The sequence below is a fragment of the Sciurus vulgaris genome (genome assembly GCF_902686455.1).
Source record: "Sciurus vulgaris genome assembly, chromosome: 7".
Classification (NCBI taxonomy): domain Eukaryota; kingdom Metazoa; phylum Chordata; class Mammalia; order Rodentia; family Sciuridae; genus Sciurus; species Sciurus vulgaris.
This window is the reverse complement of record NC_136467.1, coordinates 115,910,347-115,936,338: the sequence shown is the minus strand read 5'-3', so window position 1 is coordinate 115,936,338 and position 25,992 is coordinate 115,910,347. Positions and strand designations below refer to the sequence as shown.

Genomic DNA, 25,992 nt, shown 5'->3' with positions numbered 1-25,992 from the left:
ACAGAGACAGGTATCCCCACAGGAGAAGCCTTTGCTACAGGACATGGAATCTCGGGGTAAAATGCAGTCTGCTCAGTCGTTGCCCATTTAGCCTGGACTATAACATTTCCATGGAGTCAAATATGTCAACCCGTCACAGCCAGATCCATGGAAACCCTAATCCTGTGAGGCCTGCTAGACTCCCAGCATGGCTTCCAGGGACCCTGCCTTCACTGGTGGGAAGTCCGGAGTCTGGCCATTGTCAGGCTAGCCTTCCACGATCCCCAGTCACTCCACATCCATTCCAAGTGTCCCTGGCCTTCAACATGAGGACAGGCATCCCTGCTCAGCTGCCAGGCCCTGAGGGTCTGCACTGCCTGCCTACCCCGCTGCTCCTCCTTCACAGCTCAGTCCGTCTCCTGGGAAACCCAGGTGGCCCACTTCCTCCCTCCTTCGGTCCTGTCCCACCATCTTCCAACCCTGCATATACAGAACACTCACTGTTTCCCATGTCAGGGATCTGTAGAGTCTGAAGACACCTTGCAAGTCATCCGTGGTCACCTCCTATGAAACACACAAGCCCAGGGAGGCCTGACCTGTTGGCTCCCACACAAGTTCGCCTTCTGGCCCTAGACACTGCCCACCGCCGCCATGGTGCTGGGTCTCTAGCTGCCTGGCATCGGGCTCCATGTTTGCTGTGGTCGTCAGCCTCCTCTGCAATGATGAGGTGCTCCCCAGTGCAGAGACTGAACCTTCCCCCTCCACAGGCCCAGCTCTGGGCTCAGGAGATGAGGAAAGTTGACGGAGCCCAGGGGACTACTCTTGTTGAAGCTTGGCCTGACCCCACACACCATTGTCCCAGGGCTCACATTTCCTGCCAATGACCCAAACTGCTCTCCTGGGAGACCTTGACCCACAGGGCATCTCAGGGCAGCAGGCTGCTGGTCAACAGGAAGGAGGCAATTTCTCTGCATGCCCAAGTCTCATTTCCCCTCAGCCTCCCCCTCCTCAACGTTTGCCATAATTCCTGCGTGCACTGGCACAAGCCTGCCCTCCCAGCAACTCGGGAGGCTGAGGTGGGAGGATTGCAATCTCCAGGACACACTCACCAATTTAATGAGGACTTAAGCAACCAGTGAGATCCTGTCTCAAAATACAAATGAATTAATAATCATAAAAAGCCCTAGAGAGGCGGCTCACTGGTAAAGCCCTCTGGATTCAATGCCCACTGCCCAAACACACAAACGAACAATTTACTGAGCTAAATAGTCCTCCCTGTCTGACTACATGAAATCCAAGCTTGTCACTCGACCATGCACGGCACAACCCATCTGGTTTCTTGCTATGTTTCCAAGTTCTTCTCCCCCATGCACACTCCTTTCTTCCAAGGAGGCTCTTATTTTCCTGCCTCCATGCTCTGTGCTCCATCTGAAAGACCCTTCCAAAGTGCACCCACCAGAAAACTCAGATCAGGCTTCCCAAAGTGCCCACCTACCCCTACACTGACCCATGTAGTGGAGACTCTGATTGTCTTCCCCTGTGGTGTCTCCTTCAAAACAGCTTGGATCCCGTTGACTTGCCCCAAATCCTGCAGCATGTACCTCCTAGAGTCCTCTCTGTTCTCATGATTCCTAGTTTGCCCAAAGACATCTTTTAGAGTATCTATAAAGTGACACAGAGAATTGGGAGTCTCTGAAAGAATGACAACTGCATAGCATGCATACTTTCACTGCCCATCCATCACCCAAGCCAGACATCACTCATCAATTGTGTTGCTCTGTCCCTCAGTGCTCAGATCAAGCCCTAGATTCTCTCCCAGACTTGTGTTCCATGAAGGTCCTTCAATCCTTCACGAAGTGACAATCTCCACATCATTTCTTGGAAGGTATTTTTTAAAATTCTGGATGCTAAATTTCATTTAAACTTGTACCTTTCTCACTTTTTAAAAAACTACCAAGTCATGCCTGGGTTGTAGTTCCATGGTAGAGCACATGCATAGCATGCTGAGGCCATGGCTCCACCCCCAGCACCTCCCCATGAGTAAATAAAGAAGGAAAGAATTTAAACTATTAAACTTTGAAGTCGAGCTGCCTGCTCCTTCCTACATTATCTTCCAGAACTTACTGTGCACGCTTCGATTTGAACCTCACCGAGATCAGTGTGCAAACACAACTTGCTCTGCTCTTATCACAGGGACTATGGCATGTACACATTTCCATGCATTAAGATACGCCACACCATGATCACTCACAGAGGTTACCTGGCGCTCTGTCTTCCTGGCCCATGTCACTGGGTTGTTTCCAGTTTCTGACCGCTATCAACAGCACACACCCTGCACTCAGCCAAAGGAGTGAAGTGGTGAGCTTCCCGTGACAGGGACATTCAAGCAGTGGCTGAAGGGGCACTTCTTGAGGATTACTGACCGATGCTCTGTGGCAGTGGTGTGAGTTTGGGCCAGGGATCTCAGTTTCCCTGTGCATTCTAACCCTGAGCATGTCCACTCAGCTCTGGGGACAATTACTCGATGACCTTAATCTTTCTCACCAATCTATGTGCACTTTTAGTGAAGGTTTCAGCTATTTGGTGGGCTTTTGCTTTTTGCTTGAGTGTTGGTGTGTGTTTTATATTCTCACCATTAGTTCCCCCAAACCCACTGGGAACATACTGGGCCTGAGATATGTCTTTCTGAAGCTCAAGGTACGTAAGGTTGAACTTTCACAGAACCCTAGACGTTTGGAATGTCGTCTAGAGTGTTGAGTGTTCCCTCGCAGTTTTCACCCAGCACCCCGTAATGTGAACTCACATGATAAGCAGTGTCCTCTTGAAATCAGGACACTTTACCTGAGAGAACACTATGGAGGCAGCTACAGATCTGGTTTAAAGGCCACCATTTGTGCCAGCACTTCCATTTTCGGGTCCAAGATCCAATCTGGTTCCCACATTGTTCTCAGGGATCATTTCATTCTCCTTCCGTCTCTGCCAGTCCTGATTTTCTTTGTCTGATGTGCCCTTGTGACTTTAGGTTGTCCCAGTCAGATCCTTGGTAGATGCCCCTGGCTGTGGCTGATGGTCCTGTTTTCACATGATGAGGCTGAGGGTGCCATTAGGGGGAGTATCATGACGAGGGGATTGCCCTCAGTGGACAATGTCAGGATCCCAGGATGTCCAGGCTTCGTGTACTGCACACCGTGACTTGGTTAAGGTGAGATCTGGCAGGTTTCTCGCCTGTCAATTTGCTGTTGTGCCTCGGTAATTAATTTGAATCTTTTGGGGAGATGATTGGACTATGCAGACCTCCCGAATCTCCTGGTTCTCCTGCACTGCGTTTAACATCCATTCATGGCTTGGCTACAACAGTCCCTACAAAGATATTTGCCTAATGGTGATTTGGTATTTCCATCCTTCCTTCTGCACTTATGAGTTTACTACTGTAAGGAAGAACTGGACCTGAGGTTTTAGAGTGGGCTCCTGCCCTCCTGGAAAATATCCCATCCCTGTGGGTGGGCTTTGTATTTAATGCTTTGTATTTAATGGCTCACGCAACCCTCTGCACAATCCCACAGATAGGTTAACTTCTCTCCTTCTACAGATGAGTCTGTTTTATCTGTATCTGGAACATTTGAAAATAAATCCCTGTGTGTATAAAGATGAAATAGAAAGCCTGTTCAATTTTCCTCTGGTCTATTGATGAACCTGGCCTTGCTTGCATGTCTGGTTTGGTGGAAAGGGGAGGCACAGGGTGGATGGAGGCCATGAACCCAGCTTCAGCTGCAGGGAGGCCAGGGTGGGGGTGGAGCCTCAGGATCACCCAGTGTCTGCTATGCTCCCTGGACCCTTCCCTGGTTCTCATTCCTGTTCTACTTCTGTGACTTTGTGGGGTAGCAGGGGCTGGCTGTTGTGGTGCTATTGACCCATATTATGCGAGTTTCCCATTTCCACAGAAAAGAGTGAAATGAAATCCCTCAGGAATTGCTCTGACTGGATGCAGTGGCACGTGCCTGTAATCCAGCAAGTTGGGAGGCTGAGGTAGGAGATGGCAAGTTCCAGGACAGCCTGAGAATTCAGTGAGCACCTCGGCAATTTTGATTCCACAAACATCGTATTAGAAAATGTTCCCTGTTCCTCACATCCTTGCCATTGTTCACTATTATTTGTATTCCTGGTGCCTGTCATTCTAACTGGAGGAACATGAACTCTCAATGTAGTTTGTCTTTTTTTTTTATGTTTTTTTCTTTTACGTATTGGGGATTTAAGCCAGGGGTGCTTAACCACTGAACCCCATCCCCAGCACCTTTTCTTTTATTAACGTCAGGGTCTCGCTAAGTTGTTGAGGGCCTCCCTGCATTGTTGAGCCTGGACTCAAACTTGCAATCCTCCTGCTCAGCCTCCTGAGTCTCTGCGATTGGGTGTCAGGACTTAGTAGAGTTTTCATTTGCATTTCTTGATGTCGAACTTTTTCATGTATTTTTGGGTCGTTTGTTTTTTTCTCTTTAGAAGTGTCTGTTTACTTGACTGCCCCATTTGTTGATTGGGTTTTTTGCTTTCTTGGTTTTAAGCCTTTTGAGTTCTTTATATATTCTCATGTTCATTCTCTGTCAAAGAGTAGCTGGGAAATACTTTCTCCCATTCTGTAGTCTCCCTCTTCACACTGTTTCCCTTTTTGTGCAGAAACTTTTTGATGCTATCCCTCTTGTCAATACTTGGTATGATTGCCTGAGCTTAAGAGTCCCAATAGGGAAGTCATCGCCCACACCTGTATATCAGCATGGACCCTCCCATCTCCTACACAGTACACAGTCCCTGGTCTACTTCCTCGGTCTCTGCTCCATTTTGAGTTGCCTCATGTGCAGGGTGACAGATACACATCTGGATTCATTCTCCTCCACGTGCAGATCCAGTTTCCCAGGTCCAGGTGTTAAGAAATTTGTCTTTTCTCCACCATGTGTTTCTGGTGCCTGTGTCAAGGATCAGATGGCACAATCTTTGTGGGTTTGTCTCTGGGTCTTCTCGTCCTTTCATTTGTGTGTCTGTTTTTATGCCAGTGCCATGCTCTTTCTGTTGATGTAGCTCCTTAGAATAATTTGAAATCGGGTGTTGTGGTGCTTCCAGCTTTGGTCTTTTGGTTACAATCACTAAACAGGCTATTCTAGGTCTTTATTCTTCCACACGAATTTTAGGGCTTGCTGTCTGTGTGTGCATGTGTGTGAAGAATATCATTGGTATTTGATGGAAATTGCATTTACTTTGTCAACTGCATTTGGTGATATGGCACTTTCATATTATTAATTCTGACTATCCATGAACATGGGACATCTTTCCATTCAAGTGTGTTCTTCAATATCATTTTTCAGTGTTTATAATTTAGTTGTGGGGGGGTCTTTCTCCTGCTTGGTTAGATTTATTAAAGGTGTATTTGTATACTTGCTTGCTTCCTATTTTTTTTTTTGTACAAGCTATTGTGAATGAAATTGTTTCCCTATATTTGGGATTGGTTTTAATGTGTTTTTTAATTTTGTTTTGTTTTAGCAAACAATAGAAAAGGTATTGACATTTCTATATTGATGTTGCATCCTGGCACTCTGCTAAATTTGATTATTTAGTCTAGGAGGCTCTGGTGGAGTTTGGAGGATATTCTAAGGGTAGGATCATATCATCTGCAAACAGTGGTAACTGACTTCTCCCTTTCTCGTCTATATTCCTTTTATTTCTTTCACTTGCCTAGTTGCCTTGACTAAAATTTCAAGTGCTGTATTGAATAGAAGTGGTGAGAGTGAACATCCTAGTCTTGTCCCCGAGTTTATTCTTTCGCTTTTCCGACATGCTTTCGGTTTTTCCCCACTCACAATGATGATGTCTGGGTTCGTTGTATAAAACTACCTTAATGAAGTTGAAGGAAGATCCTTCCATCACTTTTCATCACTGATTTTAACATGTGTGGGTGATGAATTTTCTTCAAGACTTTTTTCCTGTCTCATGAGATTTTGTCCTTCATTCCATTGATGTGGTGAATTACTTTTGCTGACTTGCCTATGTGGAATCATCCCTACATCACAGGATTGAAACCAATTTGACCCTGCTGTAATATCTCTTTATTGTCTTGTTGATTTTGATCTGCTAATATCTTACTAAGGAATTTTGTATCTATGTTCATCAGGGATCTTGCTCTGCTGTATTCTTTCCTTGATGTGTCTTTATCTGGTTCAAGTATCAGGGTGATACCGGCTTCACAGAATGAACTGGGAACTGCTCACCCACCCCCTTTCAGTTTATGGAATAATTTGAGAAGCATTGGCTTTCATGGTTCACAGGCATGATGGGATTCAGGTAGAATCCACCTTGTCCAGGGCTATTCCTCTGTGGAAGGTTTTTTCATTACTGCTTCAGTATCATTGCTTCTTATGGGTCCATTCCATTTCCACATTCATTTGGGTAGGTCATGTATGTTTAGAAACTCAACTGCTTTTTGATTTTCCAAATTAGGGGATGAGAAGTTTTCCAATTATTTCATAATGATTGTCAGGATTTCTGTGATATCTGTGAGGATATCTCCTGTTTCAGTTCTGATTTTATGAATTTGGGCTTTCTCTTTCTTTTGGTTAGTGTGGCTGAGGATTGATAGATAAGTCTTGTTTATCATTTCAAAGATCCAATGCCTTCCTCATTGATGCTTCATACTTTTACAAATTTATTCTCTACTTCATGAGTTTCAGCTCTGATCTTCAGTATTTCTGCCTTCTGTAGGTTTTGGATTCATCATTCAGTTGTGTAATGGGAATCTTTCTATTTTCTTAGGAAGGTCCTCATGGCTGTGACTTTCCTTTCCCAATGGCCTTCATAGAATCCAGCAGATTCTAATGTGCTGCATCTCTGTCTGGATTGTAAGAATTTTAACACTTTTCCCCTGAATTTTTTCTATGACCCATTGATCAGTCAAAACTCTCTTACTCAATCCAGATGGTTTTATATCATTTCTTTCGTTTTTTTCCTTCTCAAGATTTCTAATTTCATTTTATTGTGATCTCTTAAGACACAAAGAATTTCATAGAATTTTACCTATTTGCTAAGACTTCATTGTGCCTTTAAATATGTATTTTGCGAATCACTGAAGCAACAGATAAGAAGAAAATGAATTCAGATCTTTTTGGATGAATGATCTGTGAATATCTGTTAGGTTTATCTGATTTATAATATCTATCAGGTCTGAAGAGTTTGACTGGTAAAACTCACATTTTTAAAGAAGAATACAAAGGGAGAGGAGGTGAAAGGGAGTAGGGGAGAAGAAGGATATGGAAGCACTGGCCATGGGTGGCCCTCTCTGCTTCATAATCCTGGCAACTGAGCACAGGTCACTGGTCATGCCTTGAGAAGGACCCTGTGTCTGTGGTTCTGTCCACACACCTGAACCAGTCAGTACCTCTCAGCATCCTCCTAGCCACTGTCCTCACCTCCAGGGATGGTACTCTACACAAGTCAGAGAGCTGGGTATAACACATGCCCATCCTCTTCTCCCTCCTCTCACATCAGGGAAGGGTAAGTAGTGGCCACACACACAGGACTAAGAACAGGACAGTGGTATTGCAACATGTTGAATTCGGGACGTCCTGCCTCAGGGTGACTTGACTAAGGTGAAACTGATGTGAACCATTTATTCAACTACCTGTTTTGTATCCAAAGCCAGAAGCTACTTTATTTGGGTCTCTGAATGTGAGATCTGAGTTGGTTAGAGCAAGTGGGCTGATCTCCAAGGGATTCAAGGAGCAGTCCTTGTCCTAACTCAGGGTCAGCCTTCCTCAAATGAAAGTCATGGACATAGGCGTTGAGGTAAATGCAATCTGCCCAAGTCAGTCCCAGCCTCCAGGAGCCTCCTACAAAAAGTTTCTGGCACATCCTCCTCCTTCAAGGACACCATGAAGGTTGCAAGTGTGCATAGGTGTCTGGAATCTTCAGAAAATTCTGGCCAATGTTGGTTAAGTGGTGAGGAGACACACAGCTAGATCTGCAAGTGTGCCCCCAGTCACACTGCCAGTGGACAGGTCAGTGGGTCCTGGGGTCAGAGGTAGCTGTAGGGTGACAAAGTGGACCAGCCAAGCATCTCAGGTTGTTAGAGTAGGGACCCTTTACCACTGTTACCGCACAAGGGGAAGCTGTGAAGACACTCCAACCACCGAGGGGAACAGGGTGAATGCCAAGCCTGACCTTAGGCCAATATCTCCTGGACTCTCAGTGACCCCAGGAAAACTCGTGGCCTCACATATTCATCACAGTGAGACTTGCCCTGATTCCCACACTCCCCTATCCCTGAGTCCAGGGTCCATTTAGGCCACAATAAAACTCCAGATACAATGGCTCCTGATATGGGAAACTGTTTATTATTAGAGAAGGCCCACAAAAGAAGGCAGAATGCAGAGAGGAAGGACACAGGGCCCCTACAATGTGGGCCCAAGGGAGGATGGGAGTGCAGGGGTCAGGGGGCAGACTAGGCAGCAGTGGCGAAGCCCACCCTGTTGTTGGCCATGTCAAAGATGGAATAGTAGGACCTGAGGAAGACGTCCCCAAGAATCCAAAAGGGCTGGCCACCCTCCAAGGACAGGTCAATGGATTCCAGTCCCACGGAGCAGTAGCCATCCTCCTGCTCAACACACAAAGGCAGCGCTCATTCATTTGGCCACAGTTGGCCAGGGCACTGCTCGGCCCTGAGCCCTGGGTCACGGGCACACTTACGGAGATAAGCAGGGAAAGAATGCCCCTGAGGGCTCCTAAATTAGTTGATTATCCAAGGTGGGCTGCTGGGAAGGTTTCTCAAATTGCTCAACTCAGGCTGCATGGGCCTGTCCCGATGGCGGGAAACTCTTCTTCCCACAGGCCCCCTGCACCTGAAGTGCAGCGGGTCAACGTGATCACCAAGACTCGGAGGCTGGTCAACTTGGATTCAGCCTTCCCTTCCCCCTCATCATCTGTCATCCCGGGATCAGCTGTTTAACCTCTCTGAACCTCCAAGGTTTCATTCCTCAAACACAATGAGAATCTCCCTCATCAAAGGCTGCGACATCGTGAGGGATAGCCTCGGCCCCTAGGCCCCGGCTACACAGTGGCTAGCCCTAGACACAGCCCCTTGCCGCTAATTAAGATACCCAGTGATCATGGGGGACGCTCTTCTAGTGGGGATCATCCGAAGTGGCTCGAGGAATGGCACAGGGCCAGGGGAGCGCTTCTCTGCACCTGGTCCTCCCCCAGGCACTCAGCCCCAGGTAGCAGGACTTACGTTGAGGATGTAGGAGGAGGGCTTCAGAGGGAACTGCACACCGTTGATGACGAAGGTGAAGGTGGGCAGGTTCTGGACGTCAGCACAGTTCACGAAAAACTGCAGAGCACAACAGACCCAGGTCCTCATTTCCCTCCCAAGAGCACCTGCTGTGAGCTGCTGAGCACCCAGGCCCACGTGAGCCCCGGGCCTGCTTCTGGACCAGAGGGCACAGCTCAGGACAGGTGCTGTGTAGACGCCTCCTGGGTCCCACATGTGCAGTTAGAGTGGGTGACATGTGGGGAGACCTGCGAATGTTCCACATCAAGGACACTCCTCCTGCCTGCCTGGCCCTTCTGAGAGATGGGACACTGCCTTTTTCCTGTGGATTCCTTTAAACACCTGCAGCCATGTACACAGGAAAAGTGGACCTGGATTCCTCACTTATGGGGAGGGCTCATTGGGTGACCCTATCCTTCAACAGGACACATGGGAGCCAGGGAGCAAGGCTGATGGAGTAGAGAGAGTTGTGTCCTGAAGGGTTGTCCCTTGTTACTCACTTCTTGGCACCACATTGCAGTCACATTACTTTAACCTGAAAACCCAGCCAGTGTTTCATCTGATTTGCTGAGTGGACTGCAGCACAGAAGGAGTTCTTGCCTGGCAGTAACCTCCCACATCCCTCAGCACCTGAGACATGGCTCTGCATTAACCGGCCTCCAGCCCTGTGCTGTCCAGGAGCCCTGGTGTCGGGGTCCCCACTTTCAGTACCTTGGGCAACAGAAGCATGGAGCCCATGCTAGTTCTGTGTCCCAGGGAAAACTACAAATGGCTCTATACTGTACTCTCCTGGATAGGGGACATCCGTGTCACACCTACCTGTCCATACTCATCCTCCTGGGCCCCAATGGTCTGTAGAAGGGCACTCAGGTGCTTCTTGGGCACAACAAGCAGAGAGGTTCCTGTGTCCACCATGGCCTGGCAGCCCTGGGAGCACCAGCCAGAAGCCTCCTCCCCAACATAGAACCTGAATGGCAAGAAGAAGGCAGCCTGAACCAGCCAGGTCAGGGTGGCCAGGGGAGATCTTCCCAGCACTGAGGAGCGGGCACACCCGATGCAGATGAGGGCCCCACAGACACCAGTGCAGCTAGTCCCCTGCCTCACAGTCTCTGAGTCAACACTAGGACACCTAAGGGGCCCTGAAATCTATGCCTAAAAACTTCAAGGAAGTTTCCAGAAGCACTGAAAACCAGGGCCACCACATTTCATAAAGGCTGTGGAAAAATTTGTCCATGAGTTTGGTCCCATGCACCTCAGTTTCTAATCTGAGGGGTCCTGTGGGAGTTAGGGACAAGAGCTTCTCCACTGTGCGGAATTCCAGATGTGCCCACGCCTACCCTCTCCAGAGCCAGTTTGGATGCCTCTGCAAAGGCCACCGGTGACTCTGGGTAAGAGCAGGACCCAGGCGTCCTCTGTCCCAGACCCCAGCAGAGCCTGGATGTGTGAGCCGTGGGTCCAGGAAGTCCACTCCAAGAAAGTCCCAGGGACCCCCACCCCACACTCACTCCTCGATGCCGATCTGCCAGTAGAGCTCCCGGGTGACAGGGGCCCAGGAGACCTCCCCTGTGTACAGGTTGTCGTCCACGCCCCCGAAGATCACCGCTCCACCGTCCTCGGAGCCCTCTTGGCTGCAGGACACACAGGAAAGGGGAAGTGAGGGAGTGACCAAGAACAAGGTGTCCATGCTGAGCAGTCACCTTCACAGGGAAACAGGGCCTTCCCTGGATTCAGAGGGGAGTTCCCTGAGGACAGGACACTGTGTCCCCACACAATCCTGAATGATGCACCCCACAACACACTATTCAAGGGCAACTTTACCTTTGTGGCCTGCAAACCACACACACTGGGCAGTCATCTACTTATGATTTCATGACATGTGGGACCCTGTCACCAGGAGCCCCACCCAAACCCAACATGTTCCTTTTCAGCTGGAAGTGGACAAGGTCAGGGCTTGGTGGAGGGGATGGCAAAGAAGGCCAGGATTCTTCCAGAGCCTCCTCTTAGCAGTAGCAGAAGGGGGCACTCCTGGGGTTACGCATAGAGTGTAAACCAGAAAAAGGTCCCAAGTGTGAGTAACAGGGTCATACTGCTGCCAACTAGTTGAGGACACCAAGCCACAACAAGAAGATGGAAATGGCTCTAGACAGTAAAGGGGAAGAATGCTGGACTGGAAGAGAGAAAAGTCAGGTCCAGGAAACTGATGACCTGGCCTGCTTGTTGAGAGGGAGGAAAACTGGTTAGGAGCCAAACAAGGGCCTAGACAGGAAGACTCCAGGCTACCTAGAGACACACGGAGGAGAGGGGACAGCAGGTCAGCATATGGAGAGAAGCACATTCCAGGCAGTGGGCTCTCAGGACCCAGAGCAGGAGGCAGGCCCAAGACCTGGGGTAACAGAGCAGCAACACACAAAAGAAAGTTCAGGATGTAGAGGTGGGGACCATCCTGGCCAAGAAGAGCAAAGGGACGTCCAAGTGGACAGGGCAGGAGCAGGAGAGCAGGAGAGTCAAAGGCTAGGAGACCAGGCTCTGGGACAGGTGACACCCAGCCGCCCACTGCTGGGAAGCCTCCACGCCCCCCAGCACTGGACCTTAGGTGTCCAGGTCTTGGGACATGGCAGGAGGTAGGGACCCACAAGGCTGTCTCTCACTTGCTGAGGTAGACGCTGAAGATGGGGCTGGACAGGGCTTCCACCCGCAGCATGCCCTGCAAGGCTGTGGTGGCGCCCCCCATGGACAGGGCAGGGTAGGCCAGGCCCATGATGCCATCAAACTGCGCATAGACAAAATTGGTCCCCGGCTCTTTCTCACTCAGGCCGAACTCCTGGTTGGGGACCTGGATGCTCTCCACCTGTGGGGTGGAGGACAAGGTGGAGGGGAGGTGACACCCCTGACTGCCTCCATGTCCTCCAGCCCCATGTCCCCGAAACCCCTTCATGGTCCTTGTCCTTCCTCCTCTGGACTCTCCCCACTTCCCACAGGTCTCCCTGAGCCGCCTTCTCTTCTGAGCAGCTTCCTTGGCTGTCGCCACCATGCCCAGACCTCCACATCCAGGTGTCCAGCTCCCACTGCAGAGCGCCACGATTGTCTGGTGCAGGAAGCCACCCGGAGGGCCTAGGGGACTTTGGGAGTCACACGGAAGTGCCCGCCCTCTAAGCCCTCATCCAGGGTGGGGGCAGGCAGAGCACTCACAGTCAGGGTGTCGTAGCCAAAGAAGCCAGTGAGGCTGCCGGTGCCATACTGCAGGGAGAAGGTCTGCCCGTTGGTGGAGAAGGTGGAGGACTGGCTGGGGTTGAAGCGAGGGTGTGTGGCTGCGGGAGGAGCGGGGAGGCCCCAGCTGAGATGACGGCTGCCTGGCTCTCAGGCTCCTCAGCCGCACCCCAGCCTGTCCCTCTGCCTTGTCATCCACCCTGAGGTTCCAGGTCACACCTGGGTTGCCAAGGCAGGGGCTAACAGCCTTGGCCCCTGGCTCATACTACCTGGAAGCCATTGGCCCCAAAGCCCAGGTTTTACAGATACCTTGGATGCCTGGATGATGACCTGCATGAGGCAGGGCACCCCATATGCACCTCAGTCTCTTCCCAGCACAACCTGGCACAGAGCCCAGTGAGAACTGCTCATCCAGTGAGGGGGGGGTGTGGTCCTGAGAGGAACCCAGCCCCATCCACCCAGGAGTTGGGCATACTGGAAGTGGAGTGGCATGGGTGTGCCCCAGGAGGGTCCCCATGCACCAGAGATATCTGCCACAAGGCTTTGGCAAGAACCAGGGCAGCTAGGAAATGCTGATCTCTGTCTCCCAAAGGACTCCGGGACAGGGACCAGATCCAGCATAGCTCTGTCCAGGCCCTGGGAGACACTCAGGGAGAACTCAGTGAATGGCAGAGTGGAGTGGGAGGCCTGCAGGGGAAGTTGTCTCCAGGAGGGGACTAGCAGTCCCTGAGCCAGCAAGAGGAAGGATGGGTGACCTGGAGGGGTGAGGTGGGGCAGAGAGCAAGGGGTGCCTCCTGACCATGGGCAAGGCAGAGTCCACCCGAGGGCAGGGCCAGCCTCCTCCCTCTGGCTAGTGGAGGCCTGGACCCTGCACAAGTCCCTGGTCCTCTGCAGGAGTGAGCAGCCCTCCCTGCCTGCATCCCTCAGATGCCAGTGCCCGGCCTTCCCACGGCCCTCCCTGGCCAGCCCAGCACTCACTGCAGGCCAGGCTCTGGCAGTAGACGGAGGGCACCCACAGGTTGGAGGAGCCGGTGTCAAACAGGACCAGGAAGTTCTGGGGTGGAGTCCCGATGCTGATCTCACCAAAGTAGGCAGCCTGGGGAGCCATGGGCAGGCTGGTAGCAAGAGAGGGATCCCGGCCCCAGGCTTCTCCTGGCACACCAGGAGGCACAGCCCAGCCCTGGGGTGGCACCACGAGCCAGGCCCCAAATCCACAGGCCTCAGGGCCTGTCTGCCCAGGGCAGCCACATGGTCTCTGTGGGTCAGCTGCCAGGTCCCCAGGGGACCCTCCCCATGCTCTGCCCAGTGGGCCACTCACAGTGGGGACCCCCAGGCTGCCAGCACTGGCAGAAGGGAGTGGCCTCAGGGTAGGTGCACAGTGACACCCCTGGGCAGCAGGAACAGGGACACCTGGCAGCACCAGCACTCACATCCATGTAGGTCATGGGCTCATAGAGCACGCTGAAGTCGCTGAAGCGGTACTTCTGAGCCGGGTCGTGCTTGTGGGTCCTCAGGAACTCCTCCAGCAAGCCCTTTTCCCTCATGGTCTGACGCATCGTCTTCAGCTTCTTCAGGGGCACCCTAGGGAGGCTGAGTGTCAGGGCTGGGCCTCCTCCTCCCACCTTCCAGTCTCCTTTCTTCTCTCCCCGCTGTTCCCCGCCCTCTCTCTTCCATTTCCTCTTCTGTCTTCCCCTCTCTCTTTCTTCCATACCTCACTCAGCACCTGCCCCAATATTCGGGGAATAAGGGATTTCCCCCAGTGCCTGCCCTCACCCCATCTCAGGGTCCTTCTCCTGCCCTGGGCCTCTGCTCTCAACCAGCCTGCAAATTCTTCCCAGGATGGGAGAGGCACTTGGACACTGGGGAAGTACACTTCCCAGGACTTCTGGTTATATTTGTTCTTGTCATTGTTTAAGGTCCAGGTCTGCGTTATGACTCAGTGGGACTTGCCTTCCTTTTGCCTGGCCTGGGTGCCATCCTCAGAACCAGGAAAATGGGACAATGAAATAGATCTCAGGGTCAGCAAAGCTCACCCCAAAGAGAGTCCCTTCCCGGGTGCACTCTGGCACCTGGGACTGCCCGTAGGACCCACCAGGGAGCCAGGGAACAGCAATCGCCCCTAGTATTTTCCATGCGGAGTTGACTGCCTGAGTGGATATAAAGCTGCATACAGGAAAGGCCCACTGCACCCTTCCCCGTGGCACAGCAGGCAGAGTGGCAGGCTGGGGTCCTGCTGTCCCCTGAGCCAGCCCACCTGCTTCACCCTGATTTTCACCACCTCCTCTTCTAGAGATTGACAGGTATTGGTGTTTGTGCTAATGTGATTTGGGCATCTGCTGGTGAATTGGGGTCTTCAGGAACGTTCTAGGAGGGTTGCCTTACTCCTTCTATGGAGAGGATGGTTCTGTCTGAAGGAAGAAACCACACGCTCCTTGCAGGGGCCTGCGAGGGCACAGTCCCCCTACTCTGTCTCAGGACCACCTCCTCTGCTCAGTCGGGGAGGATGGTGCCTCTCCCTTCCCTAGAAGCCCCTGAGGCCAGGCTCCTCTGCTCCCCGCCGAGCCCTGCCCAGCACCAGCAAAGGCAGCCTTCCCTGGTCCCAGCAGGGATTCCAGCTTGCACACAGCTGCTGTCCCCTGACTCGGCTGCTCCTGCAGGCCTCCAGGCTTCCCTGAGTGACCTGCACCGACAGCCAGGCCCACACTCACTTGACAGGTGAAGCTGACGCCTCCAGGACCTGGAGGCAGACCAAGGCCACCACCATCCACTTCATGATGCCAACTGCCAGCTGGGCACTGAGGGAGCGCCACTCGGACCTCCTCGGTCACACTGCACTGGAGACTCAGCACTCCTCCTTTATACTCCCTGCATGTGGCCGAGTCCCTGCCTCCCTGCCCTGGCAAGCATGACCCCAAGCCAGGTGTCCCGGGACACCGTGCGGCACTGTTTCTGTGCTTTCCCCTGGACCACGGCCACAGCGGACTTCTCAACTTGTTGACCTCTTAACTCAACACCAGAGGCCAGGAGGTCCGGGCGATAAGGGAGAACAAAGTCCCGTAAGACGCGGTGGCATAGCCTGCTCCTCCTCCAGGAACCACAGGCTCTGTGGGCATTTGGGGGTGAGGGCCAGAACGAGGCGGACACAGAGAGACGGGCACAGGGTCCCTTGGCAGCTTGCTCAGCAGCAGCAGCAGCCTTGACCTGGGGGAAGCCATGCTTCTTTGTCATGGGCACTGTCCCGTCACTGCAGGCAGGTCCACAGCATCCCTGGTGCTGCCCACTAGGTGCCAGGAGCAGCCCCCGAGCTGTAACAATCAGGAAAGTCTCCAGGGCTTGCTGAACATCCCCTGGAGGGATGACATCATTGAGAACTGTGGGCTGAAGTGATGCCCTGAGGTGGGACTCAGGTCCTGGTCCCCACGACCCCAATCTCTTAGGCGAGGGATCAGGGATGTGTGGGGTTCCCGAGTCAGTAGCTCACGTGGGATTGTTTCATTGGGATCCAGGCAGTCCTGGTGCTGGGCTGGGGCTGGAGGCCTGTGGTTGGGGTCACTGTGATTTGGGGTGCTTCAGAGGCTTTCAAGGTCCACAGGGTGTTTGGGATATATTCGTCCTACCTCAATTCATGCCTGTCGGGAACATTCCTCAGGCTTCTCTGACAGCAGTCACTGGCACCATGGTCTAAGTCAGCCAAACATTCTGGACAGAGAAACCGAGGTCATGGTAAAGACTCGCCACGGAAGAAGGTCTTTGCAGCTGTTGAGGCTGAGTTTGAGCTGAGGCGAGGCCTCGTTCTGACGTGCATCCCATAGAGCTGTGATGTGAGCTCGCCCGCACTGCCTTGCCTCATGCTGTGTGCTGGAGCTTGCCATTCCCCCAGTCCTTGGTCTCAGACCTGTCACTGGGCAGAATTGCTTGGGCATGCTTGATGTGTTCACACTACCTGGACCCTCGACGTACAGTTCACCTATAGGCTGACTGTTATACTTTAATGAGAGTGTTAACATTTTGGATAATGTGCCTATATATGTCCTGTACAACCCTAAATAAAATTGGATCCGTGCCTTCAGAGCTCGATCTCTGAAGCCTGGGTAAGCCCGCCGGGTAAGCCTAGGTGGGGTAGGCGTGGTTCGTCCTCACCCTCAGCGAACCCGTCTCTGAACATCTCCACATGCCCAGGATACACTCGCAGGATAAGCCACCTGGGCAGTGGCCGCCACTCTGGCAGCAGAGTGCAGTGGAGCCTGGAGCAGGCAAGACCACAGGGCCACTCCTGTCCTTGTCCCCTTCTTCATTTCGTCTCTCTCCACCCCTTACAACTCTGCCCTGACCTCGGCTCCTGAAGGCCTCTGTGCCCCTGGCCTTCAGGTGAGCTCTGGCCTGCCCCGTCTCTGGCCCCTAGGTCTGGGTATCCTGTCCCTCTCTCCATCATCCACAGTCCTGCACCCATCCCCGCAACTCCCCATCCCCCTCACCACCACCTCCCCCACTTCCCATCTACAAGCTTCCCAAGGCCTGAGGTGACCTCAACTGGGACTGATAACCTGCCTCAGAAAACTCTCCATATTGGGGTGACTGGAAAAAGTCCCCATGCCAGCACCTTCTCTGCCACCTTGTACCCTGCACTCAGGGCTCCAAACAGATTTATCATGCCCATGGGCCCAGGCAGAAGGTCAGGATCACACCTGCCAACCAAAGAAACATCTGGCCAGCAGGGGATTTTCCACTCGGCCACCACCTCCCACTGCCCAGCCAGAGCTCTGGATCCTCCCCTGGCCCCATGACGGGGCAGACAGAGAACGGACTGGGGTCTGCTCAGCCCATCCCAGAGAGGGGGGTCCCTGCTTGATGGTGGTCCCAACTCAGGCCTCCTTCTCCTACAGTCCCCTCAGCCCTGTGAGACTCTGCAGTAGAAGACAGGGTAGGGAGCACGTTTCCAGAGATGGGCATCGTCAGTTCTGGAAGAGGAGGTCAGAGGCCATTGATCCTCGGATTCTTGCCATGTTGTGGGGCGCAACTGAAGAACAGACCGACCACCACTGCGAAGTCCAACTTTGAGTCTTTATCAGCCAGCCGGCTGACTGTCTCACACAATGCCCAAAAGGGCCATTCGGAGAACGGCCCCGAGTGTGGGTTGCAGGGGTTTTATACCATCAGTCAGTCCATCAATCACAAGTGCCTGTTGCTATGATTTAAACCACACACTAACATCTGAGATCTAAAATCATAAGCAGAAGGGGAAGTGGGTCAAAAGGACCTCAGTTGGGTACAAGTTAAAGAATGGTTACTAACATCTAGACAATCATTGCTGACATGGTACATTCTCCAAGAAAAGTAGGACCCAACAAGAGAACAATTTTTTATTATATAAGAATTGCCACTTTGTGTTGCCACACAAGTTAGGCTAAGAAGCTGTTGATGAGTACAGAGACAGGTGTCCCCACAGGAGAAGCCTTTGCTACAGGACATGGAGTCTCGGGGTAAAATGGAGTCTGCTCAGTCGTTGCCCATTTAGCCTGGACTATAACATTTCCATGGAGTCAAATATGTCAACCCGTCACAGCCAGATCCATGGAAACCCTAATCCTGTGAGGCCTGCTAGACTCCCAGCATGGCTTCCAGGGACCCTGCCTTCACTGGTGGGAAGTCCGGAGTCTGGCCATTGTCAGGCTAGCCTTCCACGATCCCCAGTCACTCCACATCCATTCCAAGTGTCCCTGGCCTTCAACATGAGGACAGGCATCCCTGCTCAGCTGCCAGGCCCTGAGGGTCTGCACTGCCTGCCTACCCTGCTGCTCCTCCTTCACAGCTCAGTCCGTCTCCTGGGAAACCCAGGTGGCCCACTTCCTCCCTCCTTCGGTCCTGTCCCACCATCTTCCAACCCTGCATATACAGAACACTCACTGTTTCCCATGTCAGGGATCTGTAGAGTCTGAAGACACCTTGCAAGTCATCCGTGGTCACCTCCTATGAAACACACAAGCCCAGGGAGGCCTGACCTGTTGGCTCCCACACAAGTTCGCCTTCTGGCCCTAGACACTGCCCACCGCCGCCATGGTGCTGGGTCTCTAGCTGCCTGGCATCGGGCTCCATGTTTGCTGTGGTCGTCAGCCTCCTCTGCAATGATGAGGTGCTCCCCAGTGCAGAGACTGAGCCTTCCCCCTCCACAGGCCCAGCTCTGGGCTCAGGAGATGAGGAAAGTTGACGGAGCCCAGGGGACTACTCTTGATGAAGCTTGGCCTGACCCCACACACCATTGTCCCAGGGCTCACATTTCCTGCCAATGACCCAAACTGCTCTCCTGGGAGACCTTGACCCACAGGGCATCTCAGGGCCACAGGCTGCTGGTCAACAGGAAGGAGGCAATTTCTCTGCATGCCCAAGTCTCATTTCCCCTCAGCCTCCCCCTCCTCAACGTTTGCCATAATTCCTGCGTGCACTGGCACAAGCCTGCCCTCCCAGCAACTCGGGAGGCTGAGGTGGGAGGATTGCAATCTCCAGGACACACTCACCAATTTAATGAGGACTTAAGCAACCAGTGAGATCCTGTCTCAAAATACAAATGAATTAATAATCATAAAAAGCCCTAGAGAGGTGGCTCACTGGTAAAGCCCTCTGGATTCAATGCCCACTGCCCAAACACACAAACGAACAATTTACTGAGCTAAATAGTCCTCCCTGTCTGACTACATGAAATCCAAGCTTGTCACTCGACTATGCATGACACAACCCATCTGGTTTCTTGCTATGTTTCCAAGTTCTTCTCCCCCATGCACACTCCTTTCTTCCAAGGAGGCTCTTATTTTCCTGCCTCCATGCTCTGTGCTCCATCTGAAAGACCCTTCCAAAGTGCACCCACCAGAAAACTCAGATCAGGCTTCCCAAAGTGCCCACCTACCCCTACACTGACCCATGTAGTGGAGACTCTGATTGTCTTCCCCTGTGGTGTCTCCTTCAAAACAGCTTGGATCCCGTTGACTTGCCCCAAATCCTACAGCGTGTACCTCCTAGAATCCTCTCTGTTCTCATGATTCCTAGTTTGCCCAAAGACATCTTTTAGAGTATCTATAAAGTGACACAGAGAATTGGGAGTCTCTGAAAGAATGACAACTGCATAGCATGCATACTTTCACTGCCCATCCATCACCCAAGCCAGACATCACTCATCAATTGTGTTGCTCTGTCCCTCAGTGCTCAGATCAAGCCCTAGATTCTCTCCCAGACTTGTGTTCCATGAAGATCCTTCAATCCTTCACGAAGTGACAATCCCCACATCATTTCTTGGAAGGTATTTTTTAAAATTCTGGATGCTAAATTTCATTTAAACTTGTACCTTTCTCACTTTTTAAAAAACTACCAAGTCATGCCTGGGTTGTAGTTCCATGGTAGAGCACATGCATAGCATGCTGAGGCCATGGCTCCACCCCCAGCACCTCCCCATTAGTAAATAAAGAAAGAAAAAATTTAAACTATTAAACTTTGAAGTCGAGCTGCCTGCTCCTTCCTACATTATCTTCCAGAACTTACTGTGCACGCTTCGATTTGAACCTCACCGAGATCAGTGTGCAAACACAACTTGCTCTGCTCTTATCACAGGGACTATGGCATGTACACATTTCCATGCATTAAGATACGCCACACCATGATCACTCACAGAGGTTACCTGGCGCTCTGTCTTCCTGGCCCATGTCACTGGGTTGTTTCCAGTTTCTGACCGCTATCAACAGCACACACCCTGCACTCAGCCAAAGGAGTGAAGTGGTGAGCTTCCCGTGACAGGGACATTCAAGCAGTGGCTGAAGGGGCACTTCTTGAGGATTACTGACCGATGCTCTGTGGCAGTGGTGTGAGTTTGGGCCAGGGATCTCAGTTTCCCTGTGCATTCTAACCCTGAGCATGTCCACTCAGCTCTGGGGACAATTACTCGATGACCTTAATCTTTCTCACCAATCTATGTGCACTTTTAGTGAAGGTTTCAGCTATTTGGTGGGCTTTTGCTTTTTGCTTGAGTGTTGGTGTGTGTTTTATATTCTCACCATTAGTTCCCCCAAACCCACTGGGAACATACTGGGCCTGAGATATGTCTTTCTGAAGCTCAAGGTACGTAAGGTTGAACTTTCACAGAACCCTAGACGTTTGGAATGTCGTCTAGAGTGTTGAGTGTTCCCTCGCAGTTTTCACCCAGCACCCCGTAATGTGAACTCACGTGATAAGCAGTGTCCTCTTGAAATCAGGACACTTTACCTGAGAGAACACTATGGAGGCAGCTACAGATCTGGTTTAAAGGCCACCATTTGTGCCAGCACTTCCATTTTCGGGTCCAAGATCCAATCTGGTTCCCACATTGTTCTCAGGGATCATTTCATTCTCCTTCCGTCTCTGCCAGTCCTGATTTTCTTTGTCTGATGTGACCTTGTGACTTTAGGTTGTCCCAGTCAGATCCTTGGTAGATGCCCCTGGTTGTGGCTGATGGTCCTGTTTTCACATGATGAGGCTGAGGGCGCCATTTGGGGGAGTATCATGACGAGGGGATTGCCCTCAGTGGACAATGTCAGGATCCCAGGATGTCCAGGCTTCGTGTACTGCACACCGTGACTTGGTTAAGGTGAGATCTGGCAGGTTTCTCGCCTGTCAATTTGCTGTTGTGCCTCGGTAATTAATTTGAATCTTTTGGGGAGATGATTGGACTATGCAGACCTCCCGAATCTCCTGGTTCTCCTGCACTGCATTTAACATCCATTCACGGCTTTGGCTACAACAGTCCCTACAAAGATATTTGCCTAATGGTGATTTGGTATTTCCATCCTTCCTTCTGCACTTATGAGTTTACTACTGTAAGGAAGAACTGGACCTGAGGTTTTAGAGTGGGCTCCTGCCCTCCTGGAAAATATCCCATCCCTGTGGGTGGGCTTTGTATTTAATGCTTTGTATTTAATGGCTCACGCAACCCTCTGCACAATCCCACAGATAGGTTAACTTCTCTTCTTCTACAGATGAGTCTGTTTTATCTGTATCTGGAACATTTGAAAATAAATCCCTGTGTGTATAAAGATGAAATAGAAAGCCTGTTCAATTTTCCTCTGGTCTATTGATGAACCTGGCCTTGCTTGCATGTCTGGTTTGGTGGAAAGGGGAGGCACAGGGTGGATGGAGGCCATGAACCCAGCTTCAGCTGCAGGGAGGCCAGGGTGGGGGTGGAGCCTCAGGATCACCCAGTGTCTGCTATGCTCCCTGGACCCTTCCCTGGTTCTCATTCCTGTTCTACTTCTGTGACTTTGTGGGGTAGCAGGGGCTGGCTGTTGTGGTGCTATTGACCCATATTATGCGAGTTTCCCATTTCCACAGAAAAGAGTGAAATGAAATCCCTCAGGAATTGCTCTGACTGGATGCAGTGGCACGTGCCTGTAATCCAGCAAGTTGGGAGGCTGAGGTAGGAGATGGCAAGTTCCAGGACAGCCTGAGAATTCAGTGAGCACCTCGGCAATTTTGATCCCACAAACATCGTATTAGAAAATGTTCCCTTTTGCTCTCATCCTTGCCATTGTTCACTATTATTTGTATTCCTGGTGCCTGTCATTCTAACTGGAGGAACATGAACTCTCAATGTAGTTTGACTTTTTAAATTTTTATGTTTTTTTTTTTCTTTTACGTATTGGGGATTTAAGCCAGGGGTGCTTAACCACTGAACCCCATCCCCAGCACCTTTTCTTTTATTAACGTCAGGGTCTCGCTAAGTTGTTGAGGGCCTCCCTGCATTGTTGAGCCTGGACTCAAACTTGCAATCCTCCTGCTCAGCCTCCTGAGTCTCTGCGATTGGGTGTCAGGACTTAGTAGAGTTTTCATTTGCATTTCTTGATGTCGAACTTTTTCATGTATTTTTGGGTCGTTTGTTTTTTTCTCTTTAGAAGTGTCTGTTTACTTGACTGCCCCATTTGTTGATTGGGTTTTTTGCTTTCTTGGTTTTATGCCGTTTGAGTTCTTTATATATTCTCATGTTCATTCTCTGTCAAAGAGTAGCTGGGAAATACTTTCTCCCATTCTGTAGTCTCCCTCTTCACACTGTTTCCCTTTTTGTGCAGAAACTTTTTGATGCTATCCCTCTTGTCAATACTTGGTATGATTGCCTGAGCTTAAGAGTCCCAATAGGGAAGTCATCGCCCACACCTGTATATCAGCATGGACCCTCCCATCTCCTACACAGGTACACAGTCCCTGGTCTACTTCCTCGGTCTCTGCTCCATTTTGAGTTGCCTCACGTGCAGGGTGACAGATACACATCTGGATTCATTCTCCTCCACGTGGAGATCCAGTTTCCCAGGTCCAGGTGTTAAGAAATTTGTCTTTTCTCCACCATGTGTTTCTGGTGCCTGTGTCAAGGATCAGATGGCACAATCTGTGTGGGTTTGTCTCTGGGTCTTCTCGTCCTTTCATTTGTGTGTCTGTTTTTATGCCAGTGCCATGCTCTTTCTGTTGATGTAGCTCCTTAGAATAATTTGAAATCGGGTGTTGTGGTGCTTCCAGCTTTGGTCTTTTGGTTACAATCGCTAAACAGGCTATTCTAGGTCTTTATTCTTCCACACGAATTTTAGGGCTTGCTGTCTGTGTGTGCATGTGTGTGAAGAATATCATTGGTATTTGATGGAAATTGCATTTACTTTGTCAACTGCATTTGGTGATATGGCACTTTCATATTATTAATTCTGACTATCCATGAACATGGGACATCTTTCCATTCAAGTGTGTTCTTCAATATCATTTTTCAGTGTTTATAATTTAGTTGTGGGGGGGTCTTTCTCCTGCTTGGTTAGATTTATTAAAGGTGTATTTGTATACTTGCTTGCTTCCTATTTTTTTTTTTTACAAGCTATTGTGAATGAAATTGTTTCCCTATATTTGGGATTGGTTTTAATGTGTTTTTTAATTTTGTTTTGTTTTAGCAAACAATAGAAAAGGTATTGACATTTCTATATTGATGTTGCATCCTGGCACTCTGCTAAATTTGATTATTTAGTCTAGGAGGCTCTGGTGGAGTTTGGAGGATATTCTAAGGGTAGGATCATATCATCTGCAAACAGTGGTAACTGACTTCTCCCTTTCTCGTCTATATTCCTTTTATTTCTTTCACTTGCCTAGTTGCCTTGACTAAAATTTCAAGTGCTGTATTGAATAGAAGTGGTGAGAGTGAACATCCTAGTCTTGTCCCCGAGTTTATTCTTTCGCTTTTCCGACATGCTTTCGGTTTTTCCCCACTCACAATGATGGTGTCTGGGTTCGTTGTATAAAACTACCTTAATGAAGTTGAAGGAAGATCCTTCCATCACTTTTCATCACTGATTTTAACATGTGTGGGTGATGAATTTTCTTCAAGACTTTTTTCCTGTCTCATGAGATTTTGTCCTTCATTCCATTGATGTGGTGAATTACTTTTTCTGACTTGCCTATGTGGAATCATCCTTACATCACAGGATTGAAACCAATTTGACCCTGCTGTAATATCTCTTTATTGTCTTGTTGATTTTGATCTGCTAATATCTTACTAAGGAATTTTGTATCTATGTTCATCAGGGATCTTGCTCTGCTGTATTCTTCCCTTGATGTGTCTTTATCTGGTTCAAGTATCAGGGTGATACCGGCTTCACAGAATGAACTGGGAACTGCTCACCCACCCCCTTTCAGTTTATGGAATAATTTGAGAAGCATTGGCTTTCATGGTTCACAGGCATGATGGGATTCAGGTAGAATCCACCTTGTCCAGGGCTATTCCTCTGTGGAAGGTTTTTTCATTACTGCTTCAGTATCATTGCTTCTTATGGGTCCATTCCATTTCCACATTCATTTGGGTAGGTCATGTATGTTTAGAAACTCAACTGCTTTTTGATTTTCCAAATTAGGGGATGAGAAGTTTTCCAATTATTTCATAATGATTGTCAGGATTTCTGTGATATCTGTGAGGATATCTCCTGTTTCAGTTCTGATTTTATGAATTTGGGCTTTCTCTTTCTTTTGGTTAGTGTGGCTGAGGATTGATAGATAAGTCTTGTTTATCATTTCAAAGATCCAATGCCTTCCTCATTGATGCTTCATACTTTTACAAATTTATTCTCTACTTCATGAGTTTCAGCTCTGATCTTCAGTATTTCTGCCTTCTGTAGGTTTTGGATTCATCATTCAGTTGTGTAATGGGAATCTTTCTATTTTCTTAGGAAGGTCCTCATGGCTGTGACTTTCCTTTCCCAATGGCCTTCATAGAATCCAGCAGATTCTAATGTGCTGCATCTCTGTCTGGATTGTAAGAATTTTAACACTTTTCCCCTGAATTTTTTCTATGACCCATTGATCAGTCAAAACTCTCTTACTCAATCCAGATGGTTTTATATCATTTCTTTCGTTTTTTTCCTTCTCAAGATTTCTAATTTCATTTTATTGTGATCTCTTAAGACACAAAGAATTTCATAGAATTTTACCTATTTACTAAGACTTCATTGTGCCTTTAAATATGTATTTTGCGAATCACTGAAGCAACAGATAAGAAGAAAATGAATTCAGATCTTTTTGGATGAATGATCTGTGAATATCTGTTAGGTTTATCTGATTTATAATATCTATCAGGTCTGAAGAGTTTGACTGGTAAAACTCACATTTTTAAAGAAGAATACAAAGGGAGAGGAGGTGAAAGGGAGTAGGGGAGAAGAAGGATATGGAAGCACTGGCCATGGGTGGCCCTCTCTGCTTCATAATCCTGGCAACTGAGCACAGGTCACTGGTCATGCCTTGAGAAGGACCCTGTGTCTGTGGTTCTGTCCACACACCTGAACCAGTCAGTACCTCTCAGCATCCTCCTAGCCACTGTCCTCACCTCCAGGGATGGTACTCTACACAAGTCAGAGAGCTGGGTGTAACACATGCCCATCCTCTTCTCCCTCCTCTCACATCAGGGAAGGGTAAGTAGTGGCCACACACACAGGACTAAGAACAGGACAGTGGTATTGCAACACGTTGAATTCGGGACGTCCTGCCTCAGGGTGACTTGACTAAGGTGAAACTGATGTGAACCATTTATTCAACTACCTGTTTTGTATCCAAAGCCAGAAGCTACTTTATTTGGGTCTCTGAATGTGAGATCTGAGTTGGTTAGAGCAAGTGGGCTGATCTCCAAGGGATTCAAGGAGCAGTCCTTGTCCTAACTCAGGGTCAGCCTTCCTCAAATGAAAGTCATGGACATAGGCGTTGAGGTAAATGCAATCTGCCCAAGTCAGTCCCAGCCTCCAGGAGCCTCCTACAAAAAGTTTCTGGCACATCCTCCTCCTTCAAGGACACCATGAAGGTTGCAAGTGTGCATAGGTGTCTGGAATCTTCAGAAAATTCTGGCCAATGTTGGTTAAGTGGTGAGGAGACACACAGCTAGATCTGCAAGTGTGCCCCCAGTCACACTGCCAGTGGACAGGTCAGTGGGTCCTGGGGTCAGAGGTAGCTGTAGGGTGACAAAGTGGACCAGCCAAGCATCT

The 25,992-nt window shown here is 49.9% G+C and overlaps 1 protein-coding gene across 1 annotated transcript; it reads right to left on the bottom strand.

The window, feature by feature from the left end:
- Positions 1-8,349: 8,349 nt before the first annotated feature.
- Positions 8,350-15,272, bottom strand: LOC306665224 (gastricsin-like). Its single transcript, XM_079146560.1, has 9 exons — positions 15,196-15,272; positions 13,918-14,068; positions 13,466-13,583; positions 12,470-12,588; positions 11,929-12,128; positions 10,786-10,908; positions 10,100-10,247; positions 9,242-9,340; positions 8,350-8,608 (listed from the first exon to the last, which is right to left on the bottom strand). Exons 1-9 carry the CDS (start codon positions 15,258-15,260, stop codon positions 8,456-8,458), a joined length of 1,176 nt encoding a protein of 391 aa, XP_079002686.1. The 5' UTR covers positions 15,261-15,272; the 3' UTR covers positions 8,350-8,455.
- Between the last annotated feature and the right edge of the window lie 10,720 nt (positions 15,273-25,992).